Source organism: Dreissena polymorpha, chromosome 11 (genome assembly GCF_020536995.1).
Source record: "Dreissena polymorpha isolate Duluth1 chromosome 11, UMN_Dpol_1.0, whole genome shotgun sequence".
Classification (NCBI taxonomy): domain Eukaryota; kingdom Metazoa; phylum Mollusca; class Bivalvia; order Myida; family Dreissenidae; genus Dreissena; species Dreissena polymorpha.
In genome coordinates, this window is record NC_068365.1 from 26,074,684 (window position 1) to 26,087,082 (window position 12,399).

Sequence of the window (12,399 nt, forward strand, 5' to 3'; positions counted from 1 at the left end):
TTTGGTGACCATTCTGAAAAAAAGGTTTTTACCTTAACAAATGAAAACATTTTATACATTCGACAGGTCTTTTTTATGTTTGTTTGCAAAGGCATTTATAATATATATATATATATATATATATATATATATATATATATATATATACACGTTCCTCAGATGGATTTTATCTATTTAATCAAAGGTGTTATACTGAACTAGTCATCTCCATAAACCTCTACCCATTTCTATCAGTTATGCCATAATCTGACTTGCGCATACTTAAATTATTTCTCTAGGATACCACGCACCTGACATCCTTACAAAAAGCGAAAACTGATCTTTTTTAAGATAACGTAGATATTTGCAAAAAGGCCAGCGTTGCATAAAACGATAGAAGAGAAAATACAGAAATAGATTTTAAAAAATCACATAACTAAGGAACTCATTACTAATGTGTTTCATTTGTATATGTTAACAGTTAATATACATTGTAAGTCAATATTGTAATAACAAACAGTTTTTATTTTAGTAAGACATTTAAAATAAGTAAAACTGTTTACTCCATAATACCAATTTCATATTAATTTGTAATTAAAAATAAACATGGTATTCATTTTCCATTGGGCTATTGTTGAGAAGACCTCCCGGGGAAGACCTTGAATACAATATTTCGGAAATTCGTTACTAAGCTAGCATAAATCGATCTTCTACCAACAAATCGGCGTCGACCGTGATTCGTCGTAGTAACGCGTTTCGACTGTGCGTAATAATGTTAATATTATGAGACCTTTTAAGGTCTAAGTAATGAAACGGAAAATTAGTGTACTCTTATTTCCGGATAACAACTATGAGCTGACTCAAAAGATGTACAGAATGAAATAATGTTTAAATATAAAGCTTTTTTAGTAAATGGGAAACCGATAGCAGGTATAAATAGGACACATCCTTATATAAATAGTACAAAGTTTCCAGTTTATAATTAAATATAGATCCTGAATTGGTTTTTTCCAATCACGTGCTCCTTCATTTCAGGGCATTATAAATAGAAACAAACCACTTTCAAGATGGTATGTATGACAGGGTGCAGGGTCATGTGACTGTGTGTGGTTTATAATAGATTTAATTCGGAACACTGTGGATTTTTCCAAAAGTTCAATCTCCATGCAGAGTTGTCGTTCCTTGCTCTGATGAATGTTATGTAACCGTCGTGAAGAGATTGTTGCAAGTAAATGGATGTAAACACACCGGTACGTGGAGCTTTTCTAAAAATATCTTTTTAGAACGATTTTCTTAAGAATGTCAACTAGTGCAAAAAAGAAAGTTTATATGCTGCTTCTGGCAATGTGAAATACATCTTCTTTTTTTTATTTAATAAGCCCGGCCGTGTTCTTGGCCAAATATTCGACGTGTAACGCATTTATGTACACAACGTGAAAGTTTGGAACCGATTTCAGGTGTATTCAATGATTTATTCTTAAATCTAAAGATATCGGCACAAACTGCAAAAAAAACTGTCCTCAATGCACTAAGGAGTTTTGCAAATGTATTTCAATAACTTTACATATTTCCAAAAAGAAAGTTATTAACGATGTGTTTATATTCTGCCCAGCTCGTTTGTAAACCCCTGTGAACCCCGTTGATTCTGCACCTTAATTACAAACTGCGATATATTAATCAGTGCGCTGGAAGCCATCGTTTTATTTTAAAGGGGCCTTTTCACAGATTTTGGCATTTTTTAACTTATTCATTAAATGCTTTATATTGATAAATGTAAACATTGGATCGTAAAAGCTCCAGTAAAAAATCAAGAAAAAATTTAAAAAAAGGAAAAGAACATTGCCCGGAGCAGGTTTCGAACCAGTGACCCCTGGAGTCCTGCCAGAGTCCTGAAGTAAATACGCTTTAGCCTACTGAGCTATTCCGCCGAGTGCACATTCTTAACGTATTTTATACCTTATATAAGCAATCTTCGTAGTTTCACAAAATTTAACGACAAAAACAGAACTCTCCAAATTATTCAATCGTTTCGCGTTGCAACGCTTTATAATTTTTAGGTTTTAAAATCGTAAAAAGATGCATATAATGGCTATATTAGAGCATGGTTAATGTTCAGTATTACTGTTTCCTCACAAATATCATAACTAAAACGAAAACTTACGATTCTGAAACAACTTTTTTCAATTTTGTCAATTTACCAAAGCGTGAAAAGATCCCTTTAATTCATAAATGCGAATGGTTTGGGAAATTACTATACATGCTCGCTTTTCTGAAATTTGGAATGTCGGATTAGCAGTAATTAATGAAAATGGCGAACTGATCTAATATGAGGTAATCGGTAGCTTGAAAATCGCAAACATTATAAATAATCATACGACATGCAATGGCATGCACCTCTTCGAACATTGTTATTACAATGTGTGTATCTACAAAATATTTCAGAGATGAATTTACTATTTATAAGGAACAAACAATCGACACCCAAACATTTGCACAATTTCATTTAATTGGTTACACAATAAATATGTAGATCGATATATAAATAATGAAACGATAATACAAACTCAGTTTGAGTATCAAAATGGTAAAAGCACTGCTGTTTGCATTTTCTTATTACAGGCTATCATATCTAAAGTAATTCACAACGGACAAAAAGTTTACAGCGAATTAATAGATTATGAACAATGCTATGATAAAATTAATCTTCCATTCCAATTGCCAAAACTTGTCTCACATAACATAAGCATCAAAATGATTAACGCTATTAAAGCGATGTATTCCACTGTAAAATCAGTAATACAAAATAATAACGATATATCAGACATCATATACTCTTATCAAGGAGTTAAACAGGTTGACCGTGGATCATCCTTACTGTTTGATACCTTATACGGGCGATCAGGTTCTATTCGCAACATCACAAGCCGCTTTACAATCCATGCTAAACGATATCGAGTTATACTGTAATACATGGAAATTAAAGACAAATACAGTAAAAACAAAAAAAATGATATTTGAAAAAAGCACAAGGAACGCAAATATTGGCATATTCCCAAATGGCGAAAAGCTTGAAGTAGTTTCATCCTTTAACTATTAAGGAGTTTATTTTTTCAGGAACGAAAACTGGAACAGAACTCAGAAGTGCATATAAGAACAGGCGTCAAGGGCAATGCATAAACTCGTTTCCGGTTTTTAATCAGTATGAAACTCAAACACAAGAAAAAATAACATTATTTGATGTCTTAATAAGCCCAATTCTAAACTACTCAGCTGAAGTATGGAGTCAACATAAAGCAAAAGAAATTGAGCGATTACTTTCGAAATATGAAAGAAAATTACTATGCGTTAAAACATTAACTACCCTTATGGGTCTGTACGGCGAATTTGGAAGACTACCGCTGTATGAACACCGAAAAATTATTAAGTTTCGATACTGGATACAAATCCTTAATTTACATGAAAATAACATCATAAAAAAAGGTTTATTTCATGCTAAAAACGGACGCAGAAAATGGAATAAATTACAACACAAGAGATGTGTTCGTCAGAAACACAATGCCCCCTACTGCGCCGCTTTGAAATAAAATTTCTATTTATCATTTGGCAGGTATAGAAATCATCTCCCTTTAAAGCTTATTACTTCCTTTGGATTTTGTCCAATCCAACCAGGGGGGAGGGGTCTGTAGACAGTCAAAATGACCAAGTCAGACATCACTGACAACCAAGGCCTGTGGTTTATCAAAGAGATCATAGCCAGAGTTCATCATGTACCTATAGACATAAGTCCAGAGGTATGTAATGAACCCAACCATTCACAAATTAGTACGTGTGTATTTCAGAGTTTATTTACTGGCCTCTTCACGAGGTTATAGTAGCCCGACCTGACACAAATTAGTACAGTAAAGAAATGATAATTATGACAAATCATTCGTTTGAGTTATAAATAATCCAATAAAAAATCTGTACAGTAACTGTGAAAAGAAGTAAAATTCTTGGTAAGGAAATATATAATATGCGATTTATAATTATATAAATTACTTCCCTTGAAAATAATTGTCTCTAACAAATCTCTTTTTTTAGTAGCAAATAATTAAAAGCCACTCTCTATTTTTAGTAGCAAATAATTAAAAGCCACTATCGTGACTGTAGATTCACCACTCAATGTGCAGCTCCATGAGATACACGTGCATTCCAAATATTGAGTTGCTATGTTCAATATTGAATAATTATCTCTCTTTAAAGCTTATTACTTCCCTTTGATTTGTATTTTTGACCGTAGACCTTGAAGGATGACCTTGACCTTTTACCACGATTTGTTTGTCAGAAACACAATGCCGCCTACTGCGCCACTTTGATTTATTAAAAAAAAATAATTTGGGAGGTCAGATAATTATGTCCATTTAAAGCTTATTACTTCCCTTGGATTTGTTTTTTCGATCCCTAGACCTGGAAGGATGATGTTCACATTGAAATTTTACCACTCAAAATGTGCAGCTCCATGAGATACACATGCATGCCAAATATCAAGCTGCTATCTTCAATATTTAAAAAGTTATGGCCAATGTTAAAGTGTTTTTTCGGACGGACGGACAGACTGACATACTGACGGACAGTTCAACTGCTATATCCCACCCTACCGGGGGCATAAAAATCAACTGGGCGTCACAAATAAAAGAAATGTTAGAACAAAGAGGCCTTGCGGATTTATGGATAAACTAAGGCACTGCTTAACCATCAGTAAAAACTATAAAACTCAGGAAAGGAAATCAATTCAAACACAACTTGCACAGTAATATTAATCAATCTGGGAGGCTTATCACGTATTGTACATTCAAAAGTAGTTTTGAATTCAAACCATACCTACATATCGTAAAACAAAATAAATATAAAATAGCATTAAGTAAATTTACACAAATTTGAAATTTAACAAGGACGTTAGTTATTATAATATAAATAGAGAAGACAGAAATTGCAAAATCTGTAATTCACATCAAATCGAAAACGAATATCTTTTTATCCTAACGTGTCACCTATATTCTCGACTAAGAAGAAAATACTTAAAACCTTACTATTGCAGACGGTCAACGATAACAAAACTTAAAATCCTAATGTCAACAACAAAAAACAAAAAAACATAGCAAAATGTATATACCACGCAAACAATTTAAGGGAAGAACGTATAAGTGATTAATCAATCAATTACTCATCACAAACTCTGGAAATTATCTTCATATACCTAATATAATATCCATCTTGTTTTTTATTAAATAAAATTTTGTATATCTGCATACTTTTGTCTGTCTAAAGTATACTTTTGATTCATATAAATTACGTGTTTTGTTTTTATCAAATTATTTAATAACACCTATGAGCATTTTTAATATGTCAGAATCAAATCCACATGTAAGTTATAACATTGAATCAATTAACAAATAAACACTTTCATTTTTATATTTCATACTATTAATCAAAGTCATTACGATTATCCTTTATCAAATAATAAATACAATCATCAGAAGCATATTTATATTCACCATTGTAGGCTTGAAGCTTCATTGTAAGCTTTATTGCTGAATAAATGTTGTTGGTGTTGTTGTATATATAAAATGAAAGGTAGGATCAAAATGGTCATAATGATACTACACACATAATGCGGCAGTCTTAGCAGTAAATCACAATCATTTAGAACCCTAACTACATTATTTACATGTAACAACATCAACCAAGTAACATAGTGTTGTAGCATTTCGTATAGTGCGTTCGGTGTTGCTCAGATGTACGCTTAGAAGAAAATACTTACAATCGTGTCAAACTTGGTTATTTCAACAACAAGCAAGGAAAAATGTCATTTTAAACTAAGCATAGGAAGCAAAAACATAACTTCTCTAAATTAATAGTTTATCATAAGACACATATTGTAGACTGTGTGAAAAAGAAGTAAATGAATTTGTTATTCGAAAACGTTGAAATAGTTTTACGATCATTCTTATATTTAAAGCAAACAAGAGGTTCGAAAAAGTCCTAGATCGCCAACGTGCGAAAAGTTTGTGGGCAATTACGATATTTAATCGTTTCCCATATTTATTCTTAAGAATGAGATCCTTACATTTACTCTACGAAAACGTAACGAACTCCGAATGTACTGTAATGACCTATTCAAAGTTGATTCATAATATGACATTAACAGTTGAATATTTATACTTATTGCTTGCCATCTAAACTAAAGTACTTTTATGATTATACCCTACTCTGAACTTACTCGTGGGTAACAAAACTAAAGACATTGACAAGTACGACACTGTTTCTATAAGCTGGGAAACCAAAAAGCTTGGTTTTAGTGAGACGTTGCTTTTAGGGATTCCATTTAACGTGCGCGAATCGAGACACTATAATAACGCAATATACGTGTATAATACTTCATAAGAATAATTTTAAGTCTTTTTTTAATAACAACATTACAAAACTATGCGTGTAGATTTTATTTAAATTGATATTTCAAAGGTAATACGAAAAACTTACTTGATTCTGGTCGCGTTGTTCGTAAATGATTAAATACACAACATTTGGAATCCCATCATGATACATTGAAGAAATGTCAAAAAGGGATCCCAAATATGCGAAGGGATCCCGACCTTATTTTGCCAGGAACCGATATAGACACGATATGTTGCAATATATATCGACATTTAAATTGCAAATATATCGTTATATTAAATCTCCCCGAATATACCCGATTATTAATCTTAACCAATGGATCCCTCTATTTACACCTTTTCAATAAAATCTTTAAATAGATAATTTAGAAATGGAGTCTTGTGTAAGCATCAATTCAATGGATAAAGGATCCTGACATTAAACCATAAGCTAAGGATTTCGATTTTTACTCTTTACGTTAAATATTATACAGGTTCCTACATAAGACGTACATGTATCACAATATTAAAACTTTAGCTAAGGCTTCCGATTTGTTCCATTTAATACCATGGGATCCCAGCAAACACGTTAAATAACAAACAGGTTCCTACATAAAACATAATTATACATATAATGCTTCCGATTTGTTCTCTTTATTAGCATGGGATCCCAGGAAACACGTTAAATAACATACAGGTTCCTACATAAGACCTAAAGCCTATCACAATATTAAAACTTTAGCTAAGGATACCGATTTGTTCTCTTTACTAGCATGGGATCCCAGCAAAAACGTTAAATAGCATAATGGTTCCTACATATCCTGACATAAAAACTAGGGACTCCGCTATTAACTCTTATGTATGGGATCATGAAAGTCCTAAGCAACAGACTGCGACATTAAAGACGTTTCAATATACATTCCTTATCATATTGGCAGTGGATGATAACATTTCCTCTTTAGCAAAGGAATTGAACGTTTACCATGAATCAAAGCAGCAACGGACTGAAGCAGTGACAATGAACAAATATAAGATTGGAATGATATAAAAATACGCACATATCGAGCATATGCTTCATATAAGACATTTTTTTACATAATCATTATTGAAGCAAATTTCGCTCGGGAACAAAATGTTATTCGAATGACTACTGCGAAATTTCGCTTGTGCGTGATTGTCTGACACTATGCGCATATCCTCCCTGTACGAATACCGCATACACTGTCATCAATTTTAGATTAGTCCTTAGTATCTTGTCCAAAATAAACAACTTCATTTCATCATTTGTGATACAAATAGAATGACAGTAACTCTATGAAAAATTAGTTTGTTCGGGACAACTTACAATAGTCGCATGTTCACCATATAAGGGTGTTTATTAAGTTTCTTTAAATTTGTATCATTAGTGTTTGAAATCTTGTTTGAAAATAAACGATTAATAAATGGGTAATAACTTCATAAAAACTCACTGGAACAACGACCTGAATATATGCGCATGTCGACGCTGCATATTTAATCTCATCGAATTCGGATAATTAGTTCTATGAGATCCTACCCATACATATAAAATTCATTAGAAAATGTCATGTTATAGATCAAAATTCGAAAATCCTTTGCAGTTGAACAATCTTAATATGTACAAATGTCCACCAAATATGGATGCTGCATATAAAGTTTCATAAAAGGAGGATCATTAGTGTCCGAGATTAAATGTGGTAAGCAATAAGTATTCAAAGGGCAGTAACTCGCTGAAAATCTACAAATGATCAACATACTGGAAATTCAAATACTACTTCACATAAAAAGCAAAATGCACAAAAGTTTCCTCAAATTGGAATAGTTAGTTCTTGAGATTTCGCGCGGAAACAAAAAATTGACAATAACTCTCTGCAAAAAAGATTGTTGATATTTGCGTATGGTCGCCATATTGGGATGATGCATATCAAGTTTAATCAAATTCTGATTATTGGTGTCTGGGATCTAGAGCGGTCACGAAAAGTATTATGATCAGAATGACGGACGAAAATCTAGTAGGACGGAAACGATTGTTTCCATGAACATTAAAGCGGCCACTATACGTCCCCACCACAGCCGCCACCACGCGATGTATTTGTCTTTAAAATATATGCTGATACATTAGAGACAACAATTAGTGATAAATCAATTTATCATGACGATGTATGTGTGTTATAAGTATTAATGTTGCATATTCCATGCAATTAGTTTTACCACTGTTCAAGTGTGCTTGTTATTTTATATAAGTTCAATCAAGAATGTTTAAAATAAGACGCGTGTTGATATAACATACAAAACTAAAGACATGTATATAGGAGTTAATGTTATTTTTAATGCGTACACATGTATAGACAGTTTATCAAACATCTCGACATCTTAACATACGGCTAAACTTCGTTATCACAATGTCGACGGGAAAGTACTAACAACTTCGAAACACCCATGGTTCGAATATTGCTACATTGCTGACTAATTGCTTCTGCCTCTTCTCCCCCAAAACACTTGTGCAAATAAAAAATAAAACAAATGAACCATAACACGGATGACAAAGCATACATGATGTTACAAATACCCATCTGTAGTCGCACACAATGTGAGGCCTATCTGACAGATGGTGTTCTGATATTAGTGTACAACGTCGTCAGATGGTGTAATCATTTCATGGGTGTCTGACATTTGTCCCTGCAAGCTACCTATAGAACCGCAAGTTAAAATCGCTAAATTTATTTTCGGCTATAGGTTTTTATTTTCCCTTTTACCTGATATTAAAAAAAAGATAAAAATGTTAATTTAACAAGATGTGTTTGTGAAACACAATGTCCCCCTATATGACGTTTGACCTTGAAGGATGACCTTGACCCTTCACCACTCAAAATGTGCAGCTCAATGAGATACACATGCATTTCAAATATAAAATTGCTAGCTTCAATATTGCAGAAGTGACATTACATGAGCAATTTTGACCCATATATTTGACCTTGAAGGATGACCTTGACCTTGACCTTTCACCACTCAAAATGTGCAGCTCCATGAGATACACATGCATGCCAAATATCAAGTTGCTATCTTTAATATTACAAAAGTATTCATAAAATAAGCGATTTGGGCCATATATATTTGACCTCTGACCTTGAAGGATGACCTTGACCTTGACCTTTCACCACTCAAAATGTGCAGCTCCATGAGATACACATGCATGCCAAATATCAAGTTGCTATCTTCAATATTGCAAAAGTATTCATAAAATGAGCGATTTGGCCCACATATATTTGACCTCTGACCTTGAAGGATGACCTTGACCTTTCACCACTCAAAATGTGCAGCTCCATGAGATACACATGCATGCCAAATATCAAGTTGCTATCATCAATATTGCAAAAGTATTCATAAAATGAGCGATTTGGGCAACATATATTTGACCTCTGACCTTGAAGGATGACCTTGACCTTTCACCACTCAAAATGTGCAGCTTCTTAAGGTCAAGGTCATCCTTCAAGGTCAAAGGTCAAATTTTGCAATATTGAAGATAGCAACTTGGTATTTGGCATGCATGTATATCTAATGGTGCTGCACATTTTGAGTGGTGAAAGGTGAAGGTCGTCCTTCAAGGTAAAAGGTCAAATATATGGCGTCTGTCCGTCCGTCCGAAAACTTTACCATTGGTCATTACTTTTGCAATATTGAAGATAGCAACTTGATATTTGGCATGCATGCGTATCTCATGGAGCTGCACATTTTGAGTGGTGAAAGGTCCAGGTCATCCTTCAAGGCCAAAGGTCAAGGTCAAATTTCAAATTTTGCAATATGGAAAATAGCAACTCGATATTTGGCATGCATGCATACCTCATGTAGCTGCACATTTTGAGTGGTGAAAGGTCAAGATCATCCTTTAAGGTCAAAGGTCAAATTTTGTGATATTGAAGATAGCAACTCGATATTTGGCATGCATGCGTATCTCATGGAGCTGCACATTTTGAGTGGTGAAAGGTCAAGGTCATCCTTCAAGATCAAATATATGGCTTCAAAGCGGCGCAGTAGGGGGCATTGTGTTTCACGAACACAACACTTACAACACTTACCTGACATACCACAATGGGCTCCACCCAAACCATCCCCCAGGCCTCTTCCCAGAATCCCCCCCCCCCCCCCCCGAAAACATTTTTTTTCCTTTTTAGCTCACCTGAGCACAACGTTTAATACATTTTTTGTTTCAAGCTTGCATAATAAACACGATGAAAGTTGTGTTGCTGTTGTTGTTGTTTTCAAAAAGAAAGCTTATGAACAACATACTTATTTTTGGTTGTTCCTCATGAACAAAATCCGAAATCTCTTTGCAACAGAATTGAAAAGAGAAGGAAATAATGCCGAAAATAATGCCGATAATAAAACTTAACAAAGGCTTCCTATTTGTTCTTTTTACTAGCATGGGATCCCAGCAAAAACGTTGAATAACATAAAGGTTCCTACATAAGACATATATCCCAATATTAAAACTTTAGCTAGGGATTCCGATTTGTTTTCTTTATTAGCATGGGATCCCAGCAAAAACCTTAAATAATATAAAAGTTCATGCATTAGCAATATATCAAAAGATTTCAATTTTATCTTTTGATTCCGATTTTTACTCTTAAAAATTAGACCCCGACATTGACTCTTTAGCATGGGAACCCGACATTTACTCTTACGAATACGCTACCAACTCCGACATCAGTGTTTTAGAAGAATATTTTTAGTGAGCTATTATTAGTTTATTCATACTATGATATAAATAGTTGATTACTTATTTTTATTTCTTGCAATCTAAACTGAAGTGCTTGGATTAATATTTTCTACTCTAAACATACTCATGCCGTCATGGGTGTGGAAGCCCATTTTGTATTTTATGCGACTAAGTATGACAATTTGTGGTTTTTAAAAACTGGGAAACCAATATAGCGCGACGGTGCTTTGAGGGATTCCATTTAACGCGCGGGTATCAAGACACATTAGTAGCGCAATTTAAGGTTAGAATCATTAAACAGAAATATTCAAAGTTTTCTTAGTAACAACGTTAAACAACTATATGTGTATATTTGACTTAAATTGATATAAAGAATGTAATAAGAACACTTACTTGAGCTGCTTGTGTTGTCCGTAAATGTGAAATTCAATACACCTGTATATGGAATCCCATGATTGAGTAAAGCGCGAGATTGGACACGTCATCAAACAACTACATGCGAAGGGATCCTGATCTGATTAAGCAAGGCAGCCGAAATTGACTCGATCTATTGCAAATTATATCGTACTTTAATTTGCCCCGATATATCCGATTATTAATCTTAAACGATTGATCCCTCTAGTTACCCTATTCTTTTAATAGATAATTTAGTAATGGAGTTCTGTATAATCTTAAAATCAATGGATAAAGGATCCTGACATTAAACCTTTAGCTAAGGATTCCTGTTTGTACTCTGGACTAGCATTGGCTCCCAGCGAAAAAGTTGAATAACATACAGGTTCCTACATAGGACATATATCCCAATATTAAAACTTTAGCAAAGGATTCCTATTTGTTCTCTTTACAAGCATGGTATCCCAGCAAAAACTTTAAATAAGATTAAAGTTCCTTCATAAGCCATATATCCCAATATGTAACCCATTTATGCCTAGTGGACTCTCCCATCCTTGTAAATTGGATCAATTTATTTCCAAAATCAGGGATGTCTAGTATATGTATTTCTATATTTAGAATATTTCTTACAGAAATTACTTTAAGCAAACAGCGCAGACCCTGATGAGACGCCGCATCATGCGGCGTCTCATCTGGGTCTACGCTGTTTGTCAAGTCCTTTTTTCTAGACGCTAGGCATCAATGGGTTAAACTTTATCTTGGGAGTCAGATATTAAGTCTTAAAAACGAGATCCCGACATTGACTCTCAAGCATGGGATCCCGACATTTACTCTTACGAATACGTTACAGACTTCGACATCAGTGTTTAATAGAATATT

The 12,399-nt window shown here is 33.7% G+C and overlaps 1 protein-coding gene across 3 annotated transcripts in view; it reads right to left on the bottom strand.

The window, feature by feature from the left end:
* The window catches only part of LOC127850704 (uncharacterized), a 97,563-nt gene extending 85,878 nt beyond the window's left edge, over window positions 1–11,685 (bottom strand). Inside the window, exon 1 of one of the 3 annotated variants that reach the window (XM_052383969.1) lies at window positions 11,521–11,685. In XM_052383969.1, the coding sequence (XP_052239929.1) occupies window positions 11,521–11,612 (92 nt within the window). In that variant the 5' untranslated portion in view covers window positions 11,613–11,685. Of the gene's footprint in view, window positions 1–6,498; window positions 6,569–11,520 lie in introns of those variants that run through there. The other 2 variants (XM_052383968.1, XM_052383970.1) reach the window with 2 other exon arrangements.
* Between the last annotated feature and the right edge of the window lie 714 nt (window positions 11,686–12,399).